The 26,099-nt window shown below is 42.1% G+C and overlaps 1 protein-coding gene across 7 annotated transcripts in view; it reads left to right on the top strand.

Moving 5' to 3' along the window:
* CADPS (calcium dependent secretion activator) overlaps positions 1–26,099 on the top strand; it is a 706,678-nt gene that overhangs the window by 358,128 nt on the left and 322,451 nt on the right. For all 7 annotated transcript variants that reach the window (XM_082264950.1, XM_082264948.1, XM_082264947.1 and 4 more), the window contains exons 7-9: positions 18,533–18,644; positions 19,792–19,931; positions 25,687–25,753. In XM_082264950.1, coding sequence (XP_082121076.1) covers positions 18,533–18,644; positions 19,792–19,931; positions 25,687–25,753 — 319 coding nt within the window. The remainder of the gene's footprint in view (positions 1–18,532; positions 18,645–19,791; positions 19,932–25,686; positions 25,754–26,099) is intronic.

The following is a 26,099-nucleotide window of genomic DNA, read 5'->3' as shown; positions in this document are numbered from 1 at the left end:
TAGAACTGCAGCACGTACCATTGTATTTCCTTACTCCTCCACTTTGATCATATCATTCCCGATATCAGAATTTCCTATATCCCCAACAAAAATGATAGTGGAAAATCAAGAAATTTGTTCCTTAAAGGAATGCCATATGTTTGAACAATTAGGATCTGCTGCGAAAGACAAATTACCTCCCATTAATTGCAGTCCCCTTCATCTTCTTGTTTGGCATCATTGTCTCACATCGGGAGGATTTGACTTAGGAGATTTATGAATAGCACAAAACAATTTTTTTTTACTCATAGCGCACTCACTTCACAATAATTTAATGAGCTACCCTAGTGCACGTCCTGTGATTGATGCTGTATGGCTTTAAAGTGCTTAATCGTAGCATAGCAATGACCATTCTTTGTGCATATCCAAACCAGGAACGTAACCTCAGCCAATGTCATTAAATGTCTTTTACCACTAAGCCCCACAATATATAGGGGGAAATTTACTAAAACTGGAGCACTCAGAATCTGGTGCAGCTATGCATGGTAACATGCATGGTAACCAATCAGCTTCTAACTCCAGCTTGTTCAATTAAGCTTTTACAATAAAACCTGAAAGCTGATTGGTTTCTATGCAGAACTGCACCAGATTTTGCACTCTCAAGTATTAGTAAATCACCCCCATAGTATCCCACCCCTGATCTAAACCACAAGGCCTAAGATAAAAACAAAAATACCCAAAAAATGGAAGTAGCTCTTACCGCAGTCTCAGACTTTTGGCTTGTTTGTCTAGGCAAGGATGATATCATTCAGCATTCTGGATGCCGGGAAATCTAATGCTGGCCATACATTATACAATTTTCTTACAATTTTCAGTACAATTTTCCTTACATTTACCTTCAACTATGTAGTACAAAGGCCTGTCTAATTGGATACAATTGAAAGTGTTGTTTAGTTTTGACCTCATATTATATGTTTTTTGGTAAATCTAACAGAAAATTGTACAAGAAGCGAGCTTCCACAGGGCTTTCTGTCCCTGGTTTCAGATGCCCATTGGAGTAGCCCAGACATAAGGGAAGGTGAATTCATGGTTTTAGGGAAGGGGGAGTTAAGCAGCCCTTTTACTTTGCCTCGTATGGGCAACTGATAGTGAAAAGTGCAGCGCTAAAACAATAAGACAATAAAAACATCAATGGATAAATGAAAAGTCTATGAATGGCACGCAGTAGTCTTGTAAAAAAGAGGAAAAAACAGTCCAATAAGAAATCCCAATGAAAGTGCTCAGTGCTGATCAGTAAACAGGACACAAGTGCTTGTTCAGTGCAATCCTTCACCAGAGGTGCTAGCCTCTCACCTGTAGGCTGTGAAAAGACAGCCTTAAAAGTACACTCCCAGCAATGTGAAAATCCTGACCAGGACAGCAATCACAGAGGGCATCTCTCCTTTTTGTAAAGGTGTTCACAACGATCCCCATGTAATAGAAAGGGGGCAGACCATAGTGCAATATGTTTCAAACACCACAATTTATTAATAAAACAAATGGACAGCCTCTTACTTCAAGGTAATGCAAAAACGAGCAGTACAGCAATCCAGCTGATCTCCAGACAGAGCGGAACGCTCTGCTAACAGGGGCTACGAGTGACGTCACGATCTCCTCCCCCTTGCGCACGCGTATCGTCCGTGGGCGGGACTTCCTCAGCGGCTGTCCATTTGTTTTATCGTTAACTCATATTATGCCTGCAGTGTTTACCAAGTAGCTACATTCCTGGAATTCAGCTTTTAATATTTTAAATTCATATTTAGGTCAGAATTGGCAAACTTTGAAGCTGGTATCCCAAGGAGCTATAACAAATTGACACATGGTTCTGTGCTGTACAACCTACAATAGGGTTGCCATCTGAACGCACTGAAGTGAACGCACTGCTATGGGTTTTTAAAGGCTCACATGTAGGTTATTTAAAACGACCATTAGACGGTTTTAGCAAACACATAAGTCAGGTGGTAAAAACTCCATACCAAAAGAAAAGTTAAGGCTAAACTCCAGGTAGATATAGATGTCAACCTAATCTAGCTTTCTCTCATAGTGCAGTCCGACAATTATGTATTAAAACACGCATTAAAAAAATTGCACTTATAAAACGAACAATGCCAGCTTGATAAAAAGCAGGGACGCCAGTTTGCGGTCAACGTACGCTCCACAAAAGCGGAAGTGACATGTCACGCATATCCCATCCAACGCATTTCATCAGCAACGTCTGACGTCATCAGGGGTAGCAGTATGTTTTTTATTATATTTCTTATTCAGATATTTCTTGTGTTCAGAATGCAGCAGGGCAACTGCTCAGTATGGACCTGGAAGTAAGTGGTAGTCATGTGAGTAGCAGTGTCTACTTCAGTGATTTCCAGATGCCAGTGGGATTGGCTGGGTATGGTATATTACCATATTTTTGACAATATATACACTAAATTGTCAAAAGTATTGTGACGACTGCCTTAGTCCGTGTTAATGGAATCCCAGTCTTAGTCCGTAGGGTTTAATATTGAGTTTGCCCACCCTTTGCAGCTAAAACAGCTTCAGCTCTTCTGGGAAGGCTGTCCACAAGGTTTAGGAGTGTGTCTATGGGAATGTTTTACCATTCTTCCCAAAGCGCATTTGTGAGGTCAGGCACTGATGTTGTATGAGAAGGCCTGGCTTGCAGTCTCTGCTCTAATTCATCCCAAAGGTGTTCTAACGGGTTGAGGTCAGGACTCTGTGCAAGCCAGTCAAGTTCTTCCACCCCAAACTCACTCATCCTTGTCTTCACGGACCTTGCTTTGTGTACTGGTCCTAATTATTTAGTGAAGGGAGGATTATGGTGTGGGGTTGTTTTTCAGGGGTTGCGCTTGGCCCCTTAGTTCCACATTTTGGACAATTTCATGCTCCCAACTTTGTGGGAACAATTTGGGGATGGCCCCTTCCTGTTCCAATATCAGTGCACTACCAAGGTTCATAAACACATGGATGAGTGAGTTTGGGGTGAAGGAACTTGACTGGCCTGCACAAATGTGCTTCTGGAAGAATGATCAAACATTCCCATAGACACACTCCTTAACCTTGTAGACAGCCTTCCCAGAAGAGTTGAAGCGGTTATAGCTGCAAAGGGTGGGCCAAGTCAATATTGAACCCTACGGACTAGGACTGGAATGCCATTAAAGTTCATGTGCGTGTAAAGGCAGGCGCCCCAATACTTTTGACAATATAGTGTAGTTACATTGGTCCAAGCTAAACCAATGCATTATAACTATGTATAACATTTCCATACCTGGAATTCTTCTGACAATGAGCAGGTATGCATTTTCGTGTGAGTGAATGTTTGACTGGAATGTACATTTAATACTACCTGACTGCTATGATCTCAGCTCAGTTTTTTTTTTTTTCAATTGCATTGTATGAAATTAATGGAATGTTTGCACTCTCTTATCTAATTAGCTTTCCAAGAGCCATCTACAAATACGGTCTTTATTGCAGGCCTATCTTGTTTAGGGTTTAGTCCCTGTGTGACAATTTCCACATCCTGTGAAAAAAGCCGATGAAAACGATTGTTTGTTTTTTCCTTAGCAACATTTGTCGATAACATATGGTCTGAGAATGCTCGGCAAATATGAAGCTTTTACTAGTAAACAGGAGTGTCGGTTCAAAGGCAGATGCTGTCATGCAGTGCATGGAGCATTTCCTTCACGCTCTGCAAAGAATATCTATCACTTCCTTGACATTTTCCATTCCCGGGAAAAGGGAAGTTGAAAATTAATTAGAGATGAGAAAACAGATCTTAATATGGTCTCTGAACATGGAATTTTAGGTGTTGCAACATGTTGACTAATTGTTTACTTCAGTGGTAGCCGAAATCTAATATGTGCTAACATAGGTGAACGTTCCTGGATTTGAAGAAGAGCCAAATATATCCTGTAGTTCCTCTGCCATAGGAGAATAACACATTAAAAACATATGTAGCATTATTTTATTGATCCTCGAAAATTACACATGAATATTGATGTTCAGTCCACCATGCCCCCAGTGACGACTGTAGGAACAATATATAGGGGGGTAACATAAGATACCACTAAATCACACCACTGAAAAAAAAAACAAAATAAATATATATATAAGGTTACAAAATATTACAGTAATGCAGAATGCAATGATACCTTTTTATTGTACTAACATAACACTTAAAAGACAAGCCTATAAGAGTTTTCCTTTCTTCCTCAGGTATTGCTTCAGACCTGAGAAAGAGGAAAACTTTTAAAGCAATTTCAGCAAAACACTTTACACATAACCCCTAGTATTGGTGCCAGTTTATGCAGTAATAGCCCCCAGAATTGGTTCCAGTTTATGCAGTAATAGCCCCTAGTATTGGTGCCAGTTTATGCTGTAATAGCCCCTAGTATTGGTACTAGGTTTCGCAATAATAACCCCTAGTATTGGTGCCAGTTTATGCAGTAATAGCCCCTAGTATTGGTGACAGTGTACGCAGTAATAGCCCCTAGTATTGGTGCCAATTTATTCAGTAATAGCCCCTAGTTTTGGTGCTAGTTACACAGTAATAACCCCTAGTATTGGTGACAGTTTACACAGTAATAGCTCCTAGTACTGGTGCCAGTTTACGCAGTAATAGCCCCTAGTATTGGTGCCAGTTTACACAGTAATAACCCCTAGTAATGGTGCCAGTTTATGCAGTAATAGCCCTCAGTATTGGTACCAGTTTACGCAGTAATAGCTCCTAGTATTGGTGCCAGTTAACACAGTAATAACCCCTAGTATTGGTGCCAGTTTACGCAGTAATATCTTCTAGCATTGGTGCCAGTTTACGCAGTAATAGCTCCTAGTATTGGTGCAAGTTTATGCAGTAATAGCCCCTAGTATTGGTGCCGGTTTACGCAGTAATAACCCCTAGTATTGGTGCCAGTTTACGCAGTAATAGCTCATAGTATTGGTGCCAGTTTACGCAGTAATAGCTCCTAGTATTGGTGAAAGTTTACGCAGTAATAAAGCCTAGTATTGATGCCAGTTTATGCAGTAATAAAGCCTAGCATTGATGCCAGTTTACACAGTAATAAAGCCTTGTGTTGGTACCAGTTCACGCAGTAATAAAGCCCAGTATTGCCATGACTGCTACTGTCGGCCCTCCAGGGCTAATACTGCTGGTGGGTACGGCTAGCTGGTACTGTTGGTGGGTACTGCTGGTGGGTACTGCTGGCTGATACTGCTGGAGGGTACTGCAGGTGGGTACTGCTGGCTGGTACTGCTGGTGGGTACTAATGATGGGTACTGCTGGCTGGTACTGCTGGCGGGTACTGCTGGTGGGTACTGCTGGTGGGTACTGCTGGCTAGTACTGTTGGTAGATACTTCTGGCTGGTTCCTGACCCACTATCCCTGAGCATCAGTATGACAGGAAGCATGCGGCTGTAGTAGAGAGCAGAGCCGATGTTTTCTGTATCGCTCCTGTGACTGTCACAGGCAGAGTGCATTTGGTATCACTCTGCCAGTAACAGGAGCCGGAAACTATACAGGAAGCCCTGCTCCGTTCTTCACACACACTGATGCTCGGGGATGGCGGGGTTGGGAAACCGCAATCTGGGCTTACCGACCCGCTATCCCAGAGCAGGAGGTGGCCGGGATCCTGTTGAGGGGGCACAGCACAATGTTGGGGGGCTATTGGCACCTCCCCTAGTGACGCCACTGCATGCTCCTCACAACTGTTTACTCAATCCTTCTTCTCTTATCCGTTCTTTCCACTCGACTTTCCCTCTCCACACCCCTCCCCTATCTGTTTCTTCTTCCTGTCTTGACTTACTGCCCAATATCCCACCCACCTATCCTGTACCACTCTTTGTCTGGTCATGGGACATCTATACTTCCAAATGCCCAAAGATCTGTCCCTCTTCTCAGCCCATTTCTGAATAGTCAACTGTCATAGTCACAGTCACATTTATTTTATATGCTGATGTTCTGAAGTTCATCCTATACTATACTATACTATACTATACTATACTATACTATACTATACTATACTATACTATACTATACTATACTATGAAATGGGTCTGACTTCCATGCTGTGGAAATGTGTTTTGTTTCTTGATGTGATAAAAGTTCTCCTACTCTGTTGCATATGCTGCACTCCTCTAACCTTCCTTCAAAGTTTTAAGAACTCTGTATACCTTTTCTTATGTGCAAAAATCTAATAAACTTAGAACAAAACAGAACATATATAATGTATGAGGGCAACGACCCAATTTAATTATAAGTAAAGACAAAACTTTTTTTCTAGTTTTGGATAGGGTGGAGAAGGATTAGAACGCTTGTCAGTTTTTATTGCTGTCTGTGCCCCCGTTAGAGAGATTCACCCTCTTTATGTGTCCATTTAAAGAAAATACCAAATGTTGGGTTGTACCTAGAAAAGTAATGGAAAGGAAATCTTTCAATAGGGATACTAGTTATGGTGACCTGGGGGTCCCCAAAGAATTCCCTTAATTTGCAGGGATTTACGTTCACCTCATGTTTGGCTATGGGACAGGAAGTGAAGGGAAATCTCTGCAATGGGATACAGACGGCGGAAAATAACCCCCCCCCCCCCACTTTCTCTATTCAAAATGAAAAAAAAGTGTTGCTTATAGTTTACTTTAATAGAAAAGAAACAACCTCAGCAGTAAACATCCATAAAGGAGAACACTGTTCAATAAACAGAGTGGCCTATCTACTATTCTTAGGCACTATATAGCCACTTTCCAGTGGAGTAACAAGTACTCCTGCAGTGCTCACCCTCTAAGCAGGGATATTTATAATCCACGAGTAAAGGAAACTCCTTAGAGTATCCCAAAGGTTGAAAGAGCCATTCAATCCTACTAAACAGAGCTCTAATAGCAGCAAAAAATTTCCATAGGCAATAGTCAAGTTGAATGCACACAAAGGTGGGCAAAAATGCCTCTCAGCACATAGATGACCGTTGGATGTCCTCCAGTCAGTAGTTTGTCCCCTGATGGCCACTGCTGTAGGCTGGGCAGAGGTAGATAGAAGTACGCCACATTGCCCAGGTGGCTGGATGATGGCAAATGAGTAAGAGATGTAGGCCCCACTGTCCCTGGTGGTCTCAGTGTTGCTGTTATGTCTCTGAAAAAGAAGGGGGGGAGGGTGGCAGGTGGAAGGCACCTGCAATGCCCTGGGCTTTCATTCTCTAGCCTGCACACCTCTGCTCTGCTCACCTCTCCCTGGCACCTAGTATGTCCATGCTGGCCACCTTACAGGCTCGTGTCTCAGAGGGATTCTTTGCTCTAACTGCACTCTACTGCCTCAGACATTTTCCCTGTCTTGCTTATTGGGGGTCCTATCTTCTCATCCCTTCTTTCTTTTCCTGGGATTCTGGGCTGCCCAGGTGTGGCCAAATCAGGGATCCAATCAGAGTTCTGCTCCCTCGTCTGCCATCCGTCAGTCACTGGCAGTTAGGATTAGCAAACTGTTGCGTGACTTCAGAGATTTAGTTAGGGTTTAAAGCACAATGTATAAATTGGAACACATATAAGACAAGTGTCAAGACTGGAAGCAATGGAAAATCTCTCAAAGGGGGACACAGACAGAAACGTTTTCATTAGAGCCAAGAAAGCAGCTTCTGATAATGTTTTTGCTGTCTTTATCTCCCTGTCCCAATGGTATCGTCACTCCCCAATGGGGTTGATTAACCACTTTACCACCGGAGGATTTTGCTGTCTTACGTCCAGGCCACTTTTTGCGATTCTGCACTGTGCGACTTTAACTGAGAATTGCGTGGTCGTGCGACGCCGTACCCAAACAAAATGTACGTCCTTTTTTTCCCACAAACAAACTTTCTTTTGGTGGTATTTGATCACCTGTGCGATTTTTACTTTTTGCGCTATAAACAAAAAAAGAGCGTAAATTTAGAAAAAATAACAATATTTTTCATATTTTTTATATGAAATTCCCCCCCCCCCCCAAAAAATGTAAAAATCTAAATTTTTTAAATTTTTGGCCAATTTGTTTTCTGCTACCTATGTTTGGTAAAAAAAATCACAATAAGCGTATTTTGATTGGTTTGCACAAAAGTTATTGCGTTTACTAACTAAGGGAAAGATTTCTGTCATTTTTGGCGTTTTTTTTTTAACGAGTAATTTTTTTTTTGCGGGACTGCGACATTGCGGCGGACAGATCGGACCCTTGACTGACATTTTTGACACTTTTGGGGGTACCAGTGACATTTCTACAGTAATCAGTGCTATAAATATGCACTGTTACTGTAAAAATGACACTGGCAGGGAAGGGGTTAATTTTATTGGAGAGGGAGGGGTTAATGTATGCCTGGTGCTTACTAACATGTGGGGGGGGGGGTGACTGAGTGACACAGGGACAGATCGCATGTTCAGCTATGCTGAACCCTGCAATCTGTCACTGTTAGTCACTTAGGAGATCCGCCGCTTTGTTTACACAAGCGGGCGGATCTCCAAACTCGATTCCCCGACGATCGGGGAAGAGCAGCGGCAATTGCCGCTGCTCCTCCCCTGGCCCGACTCCCGCTGTGACTGAAAACAGCGGGAGCGCGCCTCCGACGGCGCGCGAACGCCGCCCACAAGGGGAATCGAGCCACTTTGCCGCAGTACAGTCCCAGTGACTGGTCGGAAAGTGGTTAACTGAAACTGGAGAGTGCAAAATCTGGTGAAGCTGTACATGGTTGTAAGCTTTAAAAAAAAAAAAAAAAAACATGGAAGCTGATTGGTTTCCATGCAGAGCTGCACCAGGTTTTTGCACTCTCCAGTTTTAGTAAATAGAAACAATGACGGCAGAAAAAGACAGAGTAGTCCAACTGACCTCTAAAAAATGGTAAAAGAAATCCGCGCTTAGGATAAAGAGTGTATGGAGATTATGTAAAAAACACCACACTTGGCTGCTGCTCACTTCAGAAAATGCGACCCTAAAAGGGAAGCATCAAATATATGGATAGGGTGAGGAAGTGATTGGCGCTACCTAATGGGGTGTTCGGGAAATCTAATTATTTAAATATTATTGCGTCACTCCTAAAGATAAATAATAAATAAATCACTCGTAATTGGTATGGAGTGTGTATGTGTATTCAATATAAATATGCGTGGTAAAAAGTAGATTAAAATTCGTGTGTAGCCAAGTTATGTGATAAACATAAAAGATAAACAATAAAAAATGTTATGGTGTATATAAACACTAAAAATAAAAATAGGAATAAGAGTGCCAATCTGCACGTTAATATAAAGGAATATATAAATGAATAAATATGTGCAGACCCAAAGTGAACGTGTGCAGGTTAGGTGCAATAAATGATCGGTGTGTTGCACAATGTGTGTGAAACAACAGATGTGTGCACAATCAACAATAAACCTGTATTGTGCAAATAATAAATAATGTGAATATAAAAATTAATGTGCAATAGTGAATACAGGTAGCAATGGAATCTACCTATTCAATAAGCAATTGGTAAGTGAGTGATATTGTAGGAGTGGACATTAATTAAAATAGATGGATATATATACTCTATAAAATACCAATAAATGAGTATAAAATGGGAATACAGTCACAAGCAATAAATATAAATAAATATAGATGATAAATATAGCTGCCAATAAATAGGTACAACAGTGCAATTCTGAGAGAGAAAGAACTGTGCAAATTCAGCAAAAAAAGTGGATATCACTGTAGAACGCCACAACAAATCAGTCCAAATATCATGCAATCAGAGCTGATGAATGAATCCAAAAAGTCCTATGATTATATAGTCCATATAAAGTGGCTATGGTGCTCTTTTCTCTATGCCCGGAGTGCAGTGGGTGGGCGGAAGGTAAAGTGCTCCCCTAATCCTGGGGTCTTACGCTTACCAGATTCCCGTACCCCTGCAGGGGTAACTAGCGGGTCGATATTGGGGATCGCTCCCATACACCGGCAACCTGGTCCCTTCTAATGCACTTCCTCCTTGTGCTCGATCTCACTCCGCCATAGGGTATATAGTATCAGCTCAGTAAGGAAAAACATCCAGTACAGTCCCCGTTTATGAAAAAAGGGGAAAGGGAGCCTGCAAACAGCCCTTCTGTCCTCCTTTCTCAGTTTTTTTTTTTTCATTAGAACAACCCCATTGTGTCACAGGCTCAGAAAGTAAGGACAGCTCTTCCCAACAGGGTCAATAACAGGAATGAAAACAAAACTCAGAGGATGCTCTTATTGTTCTGAAAACCTATAAGATTTTTTCTGAAGGTATAAAGTTATCTGTTGAATTTTGAATCAATATTAAATCAAAGGGAAAGTCAGAGGGCTTTACTGGCTACCATTATTATCTGCAAGAGAAAAAAAGGATGGCCGCCCACCACAACGAAAATACGAAATAGAAACCTTTTTACCATCATTATCTAGAATTTGGGGGGTGGTGGTGTTCTTGTTTCTTGGGTGGCAAAGTCAGAGGATGCTCTTATTGTACTAAAAACCTAGGGGATTTTCTATATATGAAGGTGTAAAGTTATCTGTTGAATTTTGAATCAATATTAAATCAAAGGGAAAGTCAGAGGGCTTTACTGGCTACCATTATTATCTGCAAGAAAGAAAAAGGATGACCGCACACCACAACGAAATAGAAGCCTTTTTACCATCATTATCTAGAATTGGGGGGGGGGGGGTGGTGTTCTTGTTTCTTGGGTGGCAAAGTCAGAGGATGCTCTTATTGTTCTGAAAACCTATAAGATTTTCTATGTATGAAGGTGTAAAGTTATCTGCTGAATTTTGAATCAATATTAAATCAAAGGGAAAGTCAGAGGGCTTTACTGACTACCATTATTATCTGCAAGAAAGAAAAAGGATGGCCGCACACCATAACGAAAATATGAAATAGAAGCCTTTTTACCATCATTATCTAGAATTTGGGGGGGGGGGGGGTGTTCTTGTTTCTTGGGTGGCAAATTCAGAGGACTTTCTTATTGTTCTGAAAACCTATACGATTTTCTATGTATGAAGGTGTAAAGTTATCTGTTGTGTTTAGAAAAAGCCCTGTGAATGTAACCTTTATCTCCTCTTCTATACTCCTCTACTGCCCTGGGACTGGTGAGATTGGCAGATCTTATAAATACATGTAACTGAGCATCATTTGGATTGTGAAATTAAGAGCCCAGGATACAAGGGATTTTGTTCTAGACTCTAGACTGTATCCTTTTGGGAAGGCACAAAGTCTGCTCCACTGGATAGAGTTCAACAGCTGGTGCCTGCCAGCAAATGCATTTCATCAGCAGTAGATCAGTGCAGACAGATGCATTTTGCCCAGAACGACAGCTGTGAACTTTACAACAAATGAGGACGCCCCGAGCGCACAGGTAGCGGCAAATTCAGCTTCTTCTGTGTAAAATAAATGCTGAGATGTGTTCAAAGCTGAAAGGTGGGATGTACAAGAAATGGACTCTATATTATGACACAAGATTTCAAGGCCAGGAAAAGTCAAAGAAATACTGAACTAATAAAGCCTAACTCAAAGTCTGCCCCAAGTAAAATTTTTATTAAAATGGTAATAAACCCAATAACAAAAATGTTATATTTTGCAGCTTAGCAATAATTAGATGTGGTGGCTGCATTCATTTTCTCAAAATTCATTTTGAGAAACCGCACAGACATCGCATTTGATTTTAGGAGCAGTGCGCTCCGAATCATATGCAATGGCTGTGATCGCATTAGTGTGAACCGGCACTTAAGGTTCACAGAGCTCCCCCATATTCTCCAGTCCAATGATGCCTATGTGCAATTGTGTACTATCAAGCAATACAAATAGTGCAAAATATCATGAAGTATTGTTCAAAAATTGCTATTTCAATGCATATATATATATATATATATATATATATATACAATAAATCTTTTTCATTCAGTCCATTCAAATTGTTATCCATTATGACTTCAAGTGCAGTCTCTTGTGCTGGGTTTAATCACTCCTGTGCATACGTGAAGTGCATGTATACCACATGTGGCAAACACAAGGCCTGCGGGTCAAATCATGTGGCCCTTGCAGCAGCTACCGTCCGCCACCTCTAGCTTACCCTCTGTTTCACGCTGTCACTTGAAGCCTTCTGTGTTTACAGTGACAGCTATGCTCTCAGTGGCTCCTGGATCCCTGCAGGCACTCATGGCTGCACTCACAGTGGGGACAGATCTGACAGAAGGATCTCCCTGCAAGGTGGCAGAACTGAATTAATTGGTGCTAGAGCCAAATACACAGATCCACCTGCAGAGTTACTAGAACCCAATACACAGGGAGGAAATTTTTAGGAGGGGGGGTAGCTGTATGCAGAGGTGGGGGGATGGGGGGAGAGGTCCGAACCCAGGAGAAGGGGTGGAAATGAGATGTTGCACACTGTATGTAGTGCACCCCAAAGCCATGCACTCTGTGCATAGTACACCCCTGAACCCTGCACTCTGTGCATAGTGCACCCCTGTACGCTGCTCTCTATGGATAGTGCACCCTGTACCCTGAACTCTATGCATAGCGCACTCTGAGCCCTGCACTCTGTGCATAGCGCACTCTGAACCCTGCACTCTGAACTATGCACTCTGTACGTAGCATACTCCAGAACTCCGCACTCTGTACGTAACGCAATCCTGAACCCAGCACTCTGTATGTGGTGCACCTCAGATACAACCGGTCCTTTGAGGGCAACCATACTGCTGATACGACCCTCAGTTAAGCTAAGTTTGACACACCTGTAGACAGTAAGAGACTGCAGGAGACTAGTAGAACCAAGATGCAACAAAATAGAAAAAAGGGTAATAAAAGTTTTATATTAAAAAGATGATTGCTTATGATATACAGCGTTTTAACAAATTAATGTCATTTATATTGGATTTTCATCTACTTTAAAACCACCAAAAAGGATTGCCAAGTTTCCAGCCTGGTAGTTTTTAAATCAGTTTAAAGGAATGAAACTTAGGGCTCTTTCACACGGCCGCCTCGCTGCTTTTGTCCGCTGCGGGACCTTTTTTTTTTTTTCCACGGAGCGGATGACATTTGTGTCATCCGCTCCGTATGCCCGCATATCATCCCATCCGTTTGCGGATGATATGCGGACATAATGTAAGTCTATGGCATTGCGGATGTCAGCGGATGATACCGCTGACATCCGATTTTCCTTCCTTTCCATTTTTTGAACGGATGAAAAAATAGGAACAGAACTGAAAGGAAGAAAATCGGATGTCAGCGGATGGTATTCCGCTGACATCCGCAATGCCATAGACGTACATTATGTCCGCAAATCATCCGCAAAAAAATAGGATGATTTGCGGACAAGCGGAGCGGCCGTGTGAAAGAGCCCTTAAGTGCTAAAAAAATAAATAAATCAGCTTTTGCTTTGATTTTGTTTACAAACTGTCAAAATATAGAACATTTTATCAGCTTGAACATTGTGGTTGGAGTCTGCTTAGTAGACTTATTGCTGTGGGGATAGAACATAACTGCATAAGAATACCTAGGACACAAAAAATGGCAGGGTAATCATTTACCGCTTCTAACCCTTTGGTTCATTTCCTACCTGCCAGGTTGGTTTTTGCATAATTTCTAAACTTCTGCTATTGTTCTGATTTTAAAGAATTCCACAGTTTGCTTTTCAGGTGCCTAGAGAGTTGCTTGTTTTCAAATCCTGTAGTAGTATTTCTACAGTTTAAGGCCTTATGCACACAGAACGTGAAAAAATTTTACTTTTACAGGCATTTGACTTTTTTTTTTTTTTCAGCCCATAAGCCTATTTGGCCATGCACACATAGGCATCCAGAAATATTAGAAGAGGAGCATTTAGAGGCTAAAAAAGAAAAACACACCACCAGCCTGTTCAGGAGAGGAGCACTGATTGTGCCTAAAGACGTCTAAATGCACCAAAATGCTTGCTGGGTTTAACTTTTGAGCATTCATTCATGGCCAGAATAAATTAATACTGTAAAATGGAATCAATGAACATCCAAACGCTTGATGTGCCTAAACACGTGTGCAAAATGTGGCTTTAGGAGCAATTTTAGGCTGCTTTTTTCCTGCCAGGAGCAAAGGCGTCCAGGGGAGGAAAAAAAGACGTCCTTTGTGCATAAGGCCTAAAGCTCGTCTCTGATGAAAATCTTTTCTTTTTTTGGGTGTTGGATAGAGTTGGAAAGGGTTAGAATTTTTGTCAGGTTTAAATGTTTTCTGTTTTCCCATTGATGGGATTTTTCTGTCAGCCATCACAGTATAAGAAGCTTATCTAGATCCGTCAGTACCTGGAGAAGCCAGCACCCCCCCTAAAACCACAATGGATGAATGAGGTGTTGGGTTTCTACAAGGTGAAGACTGAACTGGATGAATAAAGCGTAGGACTGTTCCAGTGTGAAGCTGAATATAAAAATTGGAGAGCAAAATCAGGTCCCACAGAACGTATTAGGCAAACAAAATATATATAAACAGCATGGTGCAATACAGTCCATAACCGATGTGCAGTTACCAACTTCTTATAGAGTAGTAAGTGGTGATGTGTTCCCAATAGACTTGCTAGTTAGCCAAGTAGAGATGGAAATCAAGCACCCTTGACAGTATGTTAATTCACCAGTGGTATCACAGCTTATAGCAATCTGTGCAGCACGGACCAAGGAGAGCATCTAGGTAAAAACACCTCAGTCCATGATGAATGAAATATGTAGCTGAATAGACTCGCATAGGTGTATGTGGTCCGACTTGTAGCACTGGGGTGGTCTCAGATATTGGGCAAACCTGACCCTTCTCTTAGTTTACAGCCGATTTGACCATACACACAACCACCTTGGGTCTGTAGGGACAGCACTACTCACGATCCTCGGTCCGGTCAGATGGTTCCCTGTTGCGCTGTAATCAAATACTTGTCTCTTATGAAGTTATGCTGTGGAAAGTTGGTTCTCCTTGTCTGAACGGTTGAACGGTCATATAATGTGGTGGTGGTGATAGGATTAGCTCCCGCTGTATATTGATCAGTCTCAGATAGTCCAGGCTGGTAAATACATTGGGTTTACCGAAGTATGGTTTGTGCGGCAAGTCAGGGAGGACAGGGCTCATCCCTAAAATTTCCCTGTGTTTTCTGTCTCTACTTGGCTAACTAGCACTTCTATTGGGAACACATCATCACTTACTACTCTATAAGAACTTGGTAACTGTACATCGGTTATGGACTGTATTGCACCATGCTGTATATATATTTTTTAGCCTAATACGGTCTGTGGGACCTGATTTTGCTCTCCAATAACCCAGCACCTCATTCACCCATTGTGGTTTTAGGGTGGGGGGGGGGGATGCTGGCTTCTGGGGGTATTGACGGATCTAGATAAGCTTCTTATACTGTGGATTTGCTTGTGCAGTCTTTGTTAGTAGGAAGGAGGGGGCTCTGAGGGGAGTTTATCACCAGCTCCCACTGTAGTAATTTTAAGGTGTGGGATGCCACACCTTAAGTTAGGGGCATTTCATTTGAGTGGAATCGATTATGGGGGAGGGTTTTTTGAGGGTCTCTGGATTCTGATGATGTATATTTGCCATATCGGCTAAAAAATTAACTTTTTAAGAAGTAACCATAGGGTGTGTTCATCTTTTCCTTTTTTTGTTCTCATTTTATAATGTTTGCCTACTGATTATAGACAAAAAATGTATACACCATTATTTCAGTGGCAGGGCCTCTCTTTTTTTGTGTTTAGACAGTGCAGACCTCCCAGATTATTTCTTTCTTTCTTTGGTAAAATAATGTTGAGTATAGGCAACTAAAGGCGCGTATAGACGGGTAAAATTCTTCTTCATTGCCAGTTTTGTAATATACTCATTTATACTCATGTAAACATGCTGACGAGTAAACACGGGTATGAAAGAAAATTACTGCACTCAAATGTAAAAAATGTTTTACTTGTTTTTTATTATTTTTACTGTTTTATTGTTCTGTACTCAACGCTGTATTACTGATCTTTACTCAGCTCCATGGTATGGTTCCATAGACCAGTGTTTTTCAACCTTTTTTCAGTCAAGGCACCCTTTACAACTGTGTACAATCCCTCACACCAAGACACGCATGCCCCTTTTTGCATGTTCGCGCACATCACATTTTTGTAACGTGTGCGAATGTACACGCATTTACTAGATGTGTAGAGGTGTCATTAAGAAATAATGGCATCCACATGCGACTGCAGTACAGAAAACCGCGTAATTTTGCATGTGTTATTGCACCTGGCAAGAACAAGCCCTAAAATGTAGTCTGTGATCTTAGGTTGTAACTCCTTGAAAATTCCTGCTTCTACCACAAATCCCCCTCCTAGCACAACCCCCCCCACATTCCTCCTCCTAGCACAAACCCCCTCAAATCCCCCATCCTAGCACATATTCCCCCTCTTAGCACAATCTCTTCAAATTCCTCCTCCTAGCACAACACCCCCCACCCCCCCTCCAAGCACAACCCACCCCCCCCCCCCCCGTTCCTTAATCCCCACTCCCAACACAAACCCCACTTCAATAACCCCAATCCCCTCTTCCAGCACAATCCCCCCTCATAGCACAAATGTGGGCTGTGCTTAACTTCCGTGCAATGTGCGGGCTGTGTGTGTTAACTCCCGTGCAGTGTGCGGGCTGTGTGTGTTAACTCCTGTGCAGTGTGCATGCTGTATATTTTTACTCCTATGCAATGTGTGGACTGTGTGTAACTCCTGTGCAGTGCGACTCTGCTAGGAGAGAGAGCAGAGCCTGCACAGTGCTCTCCTCTTTCCTGTGGCTATGTGTACTATTGCTGGCAAAGCAGAAAGTTGTAGTGCCACCTGACATGTCCTTAACAACCAATGACGTCAACGGTTGGTAAGTCGTGAGCAGAAAACCCGCACAGCTTTCTGTTTTGCAGGCAATAATACACATAGCTGCAGGGAGTGGGAGAGAGCCGTGCGGGCTGTGATTTCTTTCTCCTCACAGAGGCGCACCTCACAAAAGTTAACACAGAGTAGCGCTCAGACAGGATGTGTCCACGGCACCCCTGAGGACTTCCCCAGAGTGCCGTGGCACCCCAGTTTCAAAACCCTGCCATAGACAATAATGCATCTCATTCCAAATCAGTAAAAAATGCTGCATTTTTATTCCCGTGTGCAAGAGGCCTTATTGTAGAAAAAGTCAGTAAACCTGCTACAACACCTTTTCTGTTATTAGGTTATGTTGGCTTTTAATTCAGGCAAGCCTTTGCATCAGTTTTGGTACCAGTACTTACACATGTGGCAGATTCAGGGAGTTCTTACTAGTGCAATTTTTGAAATCTGCCTCTATGGCTGTGACAAATTCTAAAAGTATTACAGCCAGTTCACAGATTAAGAAACTGGTGGTAATTTAGACAAACTCTAAACTGGCATACAGAGAGATGCCAGTGCTCAGAATTTAATGTATGTGCTGGGAAGCTGTCATTAATGTGACACGTCTCCACAGAGTGCTGGCTTCATAGCAACCAGTGACTCATCCTTGGTACTATTCAGCTTTCTTGACCAAAAGATGAGTATAAACAGAGGGTTTGGGAATAATGGCCACACATTATCCAAATATGAAAATGCCCATATATAGCCATTGTAACACTAGACCTGATTGGGAACTAGTCTCAGAGTTCCCCATCAGACTCCACCCACCCAACTCCACAACCAGAGTGCTTGCAATGTCATTTAAAAGCAAGGTGGACCTAATAGGAAACTGGTCTTTCTGTTCCCCATAAGGCTCCACCCATTCCATTACAAAACTCCTTGACCATGGACCTGTCTGTGCTGCCAAGAAAGGAGCTCAGTAATGCCAAGCTGCATTGAGGACAGAGTGTTCGACATGCACACTTCAGCTTCAGTGCCACCACCTTTTAAAACAGATTTATGTACAGTACCTGTTTCCAACAGACACATGAATTTGTTGTGAACACCAAAAATTTTGATACGGAGGTGCAGTGGAATTCTAACAACTATTTTTATGAATTCCCCCAACTACGTCTCTTCTGCAATGAAAAGTCTTCATGATAACGTTTTCTTTGTAAGGCAAAGTTTTGTTTTGTTAACACTAGTTTAATGGAGAAGGGCTCCCATAATAGATGTTCCTAAAGAATCCTGCTTTAGGCTCACCTCTAGAAACTTTTAGAGGGCACCATGATGGGTATAGGGAAACATGTGACTTACCACCCTTTCTCCCACATGATTGAGAGTTGGCTACGCAGACACCCAGCCTAAATTATATTCTGTTTTTTTCAGCCACTGTAAATGAGACTTTAAATAACCCCAGAAATACTAGTTACTAGAAATCGGTTAATAAAGAATAAGAGTTGTGCTACTGCTGATCTGCAACATCTTGCACCTACAAGATCTTTGCAGCAAACTACCATCCCAGACATCTGTCTCACATTAACTAGAGAGACAATTAACACATTTCTTGTCACTGAATTGTAGCACATTTTTTTGCTTTATTGTCGTTTTTCATTTAACCCATTGTCGTATTTGCATAGCATACAGTTGCATGTTGACTACTATTTGTTTGTTGTTTTGCAGCTGGGGGACACAAGGGGACTTTAGTACCACACATGCGCTGCCTGCCGTCAAAGTCAAGCTTTTTACAGAGAGTACTGGAGTGCTGGCATTAGAGGATAAGGAACTTGGACGGGTAAGGAATATATCAGCGTAAAAATGTAACACCCAAATATCTAAGATAGAAAAGAGTTATACATTTTAGCTTCAAGATATTTAGGTTAAAGACATACCCTTGACACACCCTAGCTCCTCCTTCGATCAGCTCCCCCGGAAATATGGGCAACTTATCAGTGGTAGAATTTGGTTTCTTGATCAAAAACAGCAGCACCCACATTATTATTCATACTGGCTGCAAAAAATGGAGTGGGCGAAATCCTAAAACAAGAACTAACTAGGACCAATTTGTCAGAAACCAGATAACCTTACCTGTAGCTTTTAAGGTAATGCAAGGAAAGTGAAGGGCTTGGATCACATTCACACAATCATACAGAGAAAGTTAGGTCTGGAGTAAAAAAAAAGGAAAAAACATGGACGGAGGGCATGACAGGAGCTTGGGTCTAGAAGGGGTTTTTCTTGAGTTGGAATGAAAACATAGTTGTAAAGACTTACTTGATTTGTGGGCCAAGTAGGAATGATTGGAGCTGCAAGGGATGGTCAGTCAGGGGGTCCCAGGATGCCCTCAATCTAAAGGGAGCTGGGGGAAAACTTTCCACCCTCTTTTCCTTTGTTCCTACTAGCTTGGCTCGTTGTTCTTCGGTCATCTATTTTGTGGCTGGAATGGCGTGGTGGCTAGCAGGGTACAAGGTCCTTGTAGGTTCATATGGGGTATAAATGTATAGTGTAGGAACCCATATGAGGTACTGCTCCCAGTAGTTGGTATGGTTATGTCTACATTTGTTGTCTCTGAGTCGGTGGTTGTTGTGACTGAAGGCTTTTACAGTTTAAGGGCTGCTGTAACATTTTAACTCCAGCTTGTTATCATCTGGATACTTTGGTATAGTTAAGAGGGGAGTAATGGTCTGAGCAGAAGGGAGACCAGCTATCTTTATTACCCTAGTCATGTATGAGCTGTATACAGGCAATGCCCTTATTGGAAATTGAACTCTGGACCTCATTGCTGCAGACAAGAGTGCTAACCACAGAACTACAGTGCCATCCATGAAGGGCAGGGATTGCTTTTCTTTTTCTTTTTTTATGCCTGTCGACTCACCCGTTCTTTATTGTTGATATATACCAAATGATTGACTGTTACTTTTTTTCTGTTTATCTATATATTTTAGGTCGTCCTACACCCAACACCCAACAGTCCCAAACAATCAGAGTGGCACAAAATGGCAGTTTCCAAAAACTGCTCTGATCAGGATCTTAAAATAAAATTAGCAGTTCGAATGGATAAACCACAAAATATGAAGCATTGTGGGTAAGTACTCAATACATTGTTAGGAAGTGCTCAATAAAACATACCTCTTTTGTGTCTTTTCATCAACTATACAGGCATCCATTTACTTTGATTCTATATTTTCTTCTCTGTAGTTGTTGGTTCCATGCAAACAGTAGAAGACCATAAAAATATTTTCTGCTTACTTGTAGAATTATTTATTCTGCTCTTATAAATGATACCAGCTCCTACTGTCTTCAGGTTTTGGTGTTATTACTTATACTTAAAACTAGGGATAGACCGATTATCGGCAAAACCGATATATCTGCGGCCGATATGCACTTTCCCCGATATATCGGTATCGGCCTCGAAACTGGGCAATATTGGTGATATTTTTGTAACGTCATTCTGCCTTCTTAGGCCACCTCCCTCGCCTTGGACAGCCTCGTCTGGAGTGGGGACTAGTCTCGTGGGAGTGTGTCACAGCCATACACCCACCCAATGCAGCCCGGTGCCAGCCAGCCACCCACATCCACAGGACCGGTACCTGCCAGCCAGCCACAGGCACTGTACCACGAGCCAGCCAGCCAGCCACCCCCAGGCCCTGTACCTGCCAGCCACAGGCACTCTACCAGCCAGCCACCCACAGGCCCTGTACCAGCCAGCTACCCACAGCCCCTGTGCCAGCCAGCCACCCACCACAGGGTGCCAGCCAGCCACCCACCACAGGGTGCCAGACAGCCAGCCACCCACCACAGGGTGCCAGACAGACAGCCACCCACAGACAGGGTGCCAGACAGCCAGCCACAGGCCCTGTACCAGCCAGCCACAGGCACTGTACCAGCCAGCTACCCACAGGCCCTGTACCAGCCAGCCACCCACAACCCCTTTGCCAGCCACCCACCCACCACAGGGTGCCAGCAAGCCAGCCATTAAGCATTAAAGAAAAAATAACATGTTCAGAACCATATTTGTGTCAAAAATTGTCTTTATTTTTCAAAACTTTAAATGTACAAAATATCGGCCCATATCGGCCAATACCGATACGTTGTGACCAAAATATCTGTATCGGTATCAGCCCTGAAAAAAACATATCGGTCTATCCCTACTTAAAACCCTGCTTTTTGTGTCTTCCTGTGTATGACTGATCTGGCACTTTGCATCTAAAATAGGGATGTCCAACCTTTTGACCTTCCTGGGCCACATTGGAAGAAGAGGAATTGTCTTGGACCACACATAAAATACACTAATAATAAGGAGAGCTGATGAGCAGAAAAAGTTGGGCAGATCACAATTTAACGATCGCTAATATGTGATATCAGTTGATAACGTACCTATCTAAGTAATACATTTTCATTTATTTGTATAAAAGTATTTGTATTAAATGCTCTCCATCCAATCTGACAGAGCTTGAGCTATTTTGCAAAGAAGAATGGGCAAAAAGGTCACACTCTAGATGTGCAAAGTTGGTAGAGACATCCCCAAAAAGACTTACAGCTGTAATTGCAGTGAAAGGTGCTTTTACAAAGTATTGACTCAGGGGGAGGTGAATGCAAATGGACGCCACACTTTTCAGATATTTATTTGTAAAAAGTTGTGAAACCATTTATCATTTTCCTTCCACTTCACAATTATGTACCAGTACCACTTTGTGTTGGTCTATCACAAACAATCCCAAAAAAATACATTTAATTTTTTGGTTGTAACATGACAAAATGTGGAAAATTTCAAGGAGTATGAATACTTTTTCAAGGCACTCTATATTGGTCCACAGGGGATCGCTTGTGCTGCCCTTCCACCATTAATAAAAGGCCTTGTATTTTTTTTCATTGACTACATGATGTTTTTTGATTGGATGAGTTGGAACGGCAGTCAATGAAGCCATTATCTCTACCTCATCCAATTGGAGACAATCTAGTATTCACTGAAAGACAAGGCTTTCTCTTAATGCCGGCAGTGCCGAGCAAACGATCTCCTATGGTCACTATGCATTGAGGCAACCATTTGGCACTGGACCCAATAGACTGCTGCTGTCACTGCAGCTTTCACAGGGATCAGTCAGGCATGAGAAATACATACTTACATTGGTCTCAGCTTTTTAAAACTCCCTTTTAAAACTTAATATTATAGCACTCAATAATGTCAAATATTATGTCATAGTACTGTTTTGCTTGATTTAAAATGTGTACAGCGTTCCCATTTTAGTTACTGTAGAGCCTGCAGAAAAGTAATTCCCGAGCTCAGCATTCAGTTCATCCTTTGCTACTCTGCGGGATCGTTTATTAGACATGAAATGGACCATTCTGTAGGCATCTCTCTAGGAGCAATGGGCATCATGTATCTAAACAGATGAGACTCTGTCCTCATGTCCTTCATAGGAAATTATATTATTAAATCAATCAAACTATTTCCAGACAAGCCAAACAGAGCAAAATAGAAAACAAAATACATTTAAAGTAGTAATAAACCCAAAACCAAAATGCACCCGCTCTGGATGAAGGAGCACAGGGGCACACCAGACAGCAGCATTTTTCTTCCTTCAAACACAGCAAGTCAAGCTAATGCCTAATAGCTTAATTTTGATCTCATCTAAACCACAGCACTATCATTTAAAATACACCTATGATAAAAAAAAATATAGACCCTTCATTTCTTTCTAAGTGGGTGAACTTACAAAATAATTTACCCTGCTGTATACAGTATCTCACAAAAGTAAGTACACCCCTCACATTTTTGTAAATATTTTATTATATCTTTTCATGTGACAACACTGAAGAAATTACACTTAGCTACAATGTAAAGTAGTGAGTGTACAGCTTGTATAACAATGTAAATTTGCTGTCCCCTCAAAATAACTCAACACAGAGCCATTAATGTCTAAACCGCTGGCAACAAACGTGGGTACAACCCCTAAGTTAAAATGTCTAAATTGGGCCCAAAATGTCAATATTTTGTGTGGCCACCATTATTTTCCAGCACTGCCTTAACCCTCTTGAGAAAAGAGTTCACCAGAGCTTCACCGGTTGCCATTAGAGTACTCTTCCACTCCTCCATGAAGACATCACAGAGTTGGTGGATGTTAGAGACCTTGCTCTCCTCCACCTTCCGCTTGAGGATTCCCCACAGATGCTCAATAGTGTTTAGGTCTGGAGATATGCTTGGCCAGTCCATCACCTTTACTCTCAACTTCTTTAGCAAGGCAGTGGTCGTCTTGGAGGTGTGTTTGGGGTCGTTATCATGTAGGAATACTGCCCTGCAGCCCAGTCTTTAAAGGGAGGGGATCATGCTCTGCTTCAGTATGTCACAGTACATGTTGGCATTCATAGTTCCCTCAATGAACTGTAGCTCCCCATTCCCGGCAGCACTCATTCAGCGCCAGACCATGACACTCCCACCACCATGCTTGACTGTAGGCAAAACACACTTGTCTTTGTACTCCTCACCTGGTTGCCACCACACGTGCTTGACACCATCTGAACCAAATACGTTTATCTTGGTCTCATCAGACCACAGGACATGGTTCCAGTAATCCATGTCCTTAGTATGCTTGTCTTCAGCAAACTGTTTGCGGGATCATCTTTAGAAGAGGCTTCCTTTGGGACGACAGCCATGCAGACCAATTTGATGCAGAGTGCAGCATATGGTCTGAACACTCACAGGCTGCCCCAACCCCCCCACCCCTTCAACCTCTGCAGCAATGCTGGCAGCACTCTTACATCTATTTCCCAAAGACAACCTCTTGATATGACGCTGAGCACGTGCACTCAACAGCTTTGGTCAACCATGGCGAGGCCTGTTCTGAGTGGAACCTGTTGTGTTAAACCGCTGTATGGTCTTGGCCACTATGCTGCAGCTCAGTTTCAGGGTCTTGGCAATCTTCCTATAGCCTAGGCCATCTTTATGTAGAGCAATGATTCTTTTTGTTCAGATCCTCAGAGAGTTTTTTGCCATGAGGTGCCATGTTGAATTTCCAGTGACTAGTATGAGAGAGTGAGACTGATAACACCAAATTAAACACACCTGCTCCTCATTCACACCTGAGACCTTGGAACACTAACGAGTCACATGACACCGGGTAGGGAAAATTGCTAATTGGGCCCAATTTGGACATTTTCACTTAGGGGTTTACTCACTTTTGTTGCCAGTGGTTTAGACATTATTGGCTGTATGTTGAGTTATTTTGAGGGCACAGCAAATTTACACTGTTATACAAGCTGTACACTCACTACTTTACATTGTAGCAAAGTGTCATTTCTTCAGTGTTGTAACATATAATAAAATATTTACAAAAATGTGAGGGATATACTCACTTTCGTGAGATACTGTATATAGTGGTGTAATTACAGTCAAGAGCTGATGTCAGACACACAGGAGTTATCATCTGGATCTCTAGTCACAAATACCTCTTGCTTTATATATCTGGTAGGAACATTTGTTTAGCTCTGTGGATGTATTTCCCTCAGACCGGCTGCTTCTGCCAAGTTGCCTGCTATTGCGCATTGACCCCGTATGCCTAATGCAGTATTTCTGTGGCTGTTAAAAAAAAAAACACAGCTATATATATATATCACCCTCCTAGCATAATTGTTGGCTCCTTCTGTAATCAAGGGAGCTGTAATCACCTGCTCTGGTCTACTCATGGTTTCATAGACTTGGGAGATTGTTTCCCCCTGACTCTGGAAGAAATTTAAGGAAATTTCAATGTTTCTCTGTCCTGAATATTTATCATGCCCTGGCCAATCCCTGGGGAGTGTGCACAGAAGGGAAAGAAAGGAAGGGAATCCCAATGACTTAGCTCCAGAGGGCAGATCAAAAGGCGTTGAGGATGTGGCCTGGCGGGATCCCAGGCTGAGGTTGCCACTCTCACTATTACAGGATTCCCTTAAGTGACTACAGGAGCTGGGATGAGCTCCATCCCTTGCCGGCACTCCCACAACGGATGCAGAGTTACTTGTGCTATTCCCCATGTTGACCGAGCCCGAGTGGCACACCAATCTTTGGTGGGTTGAGGTGTGCCCAGAAGATAGTTTGGGAGGTATTAAATAGTCTGGAGCCTGGGGAGACTGTTCTTATCCCCATCATGGAAGGTTCCCGAGAGCCTCAGGGGACTTTTGAGTATAGAACCTAACTGACCCCCTTTTGACTATGCAGCACCCTAAAAATGCACTGGTTACTTAAAGCTGTGCAGCCATGCAGGGTAATCAGATGCTTAAGAGACTTGCCTCATGGTCTTCAGCTGTGAAGCCTTGGCCATTATGAATGGACAAACATGGGCTGTGCACAAATGCCGGATTGACGGGCACATGACTGGGCAGGAGGTGCTGTTAGGAGATTAAGGTAGCAGCGTTACTGAAGCGGGAAGTGTATAAATACTGCAATGTGTATAAGGTTAGTTGCACCCAGCAACTGATGCCAATGTTTAAATTTACTGTGAATAAAGGGTTTTTGGCTTACCAGAATTACAATTGAATTTGGGCCACCTACAAGTCCTCTTTAAGTCATTGAAGTGGTACATGGGCTTAAACTGTGGCGTGAAGACATAAAATCTACCTTGATAATTGTTCTGGAATCAGTGGCTATTGTAGTCTTTTAGATTGTGCCAATGCTGTAACAGCTACAGCTCTTTATTAGTATTATTGTTTTGTGTTTTACCGAACCTAGAAACAGCTAATTATTTTTTCTCATTCCTGATAAGCTCCGTAAAAATTCTCTGTTGGTCTTATTACAGGTAATCATCAGACACCTTCCAGCAATTAATTTGCACTTGTTAATGTGTTATCTCTCAATTGTTCCCTAGGTATTTATGGGCAATTGGGAAAAACGTGTGGAAAAGATGGAAAAAACGCTTTTTTGTCTTGGTCCAGGTAACAAATGCATTTTGAATATTTAAAATACTTTTACAGCTATTGGAATGTATTTATTATTATAAGGCGCAACTAATATGTCACTTAAATGTAAAAATAAATCTTTGGTGTAAGGATATCATGCCAATGCAATTTAAAAAAAGAATAGCCAGACCCAATTAAAGATTAAAAGTTACCTATACCATAGGTATCAATTCTATTCTATACCTTTAAAGTGCTCAAGGACTGTAATCCCAATATAGACAAAGTCATTTTAACCTATAGAGGAATATAAATGCTTATTCCAATAGAACAGACACACAAATCTTCAAACAAGATCACTGTGTTGGATGAGTTGGAAATGGCT

Source organism: Pelophylax lessonae (genome assembly GCF_965119305.1).
Source record: "Pelophylax lessonae genome assembly, chromosome: 8".
Classification (NCBI taxonomy): domain Eukaryota; kingdom Metazoa; phylum Chordata; class Amphibia; order Anura; family Ranidae; genus Pelophylax; species Pelophylax lessonae.
The sequence above is the reverse complement of the archived record's forward strand: the minus strand, read 5'-3'. Positions and strand labels throughout refer to the sequence as shown.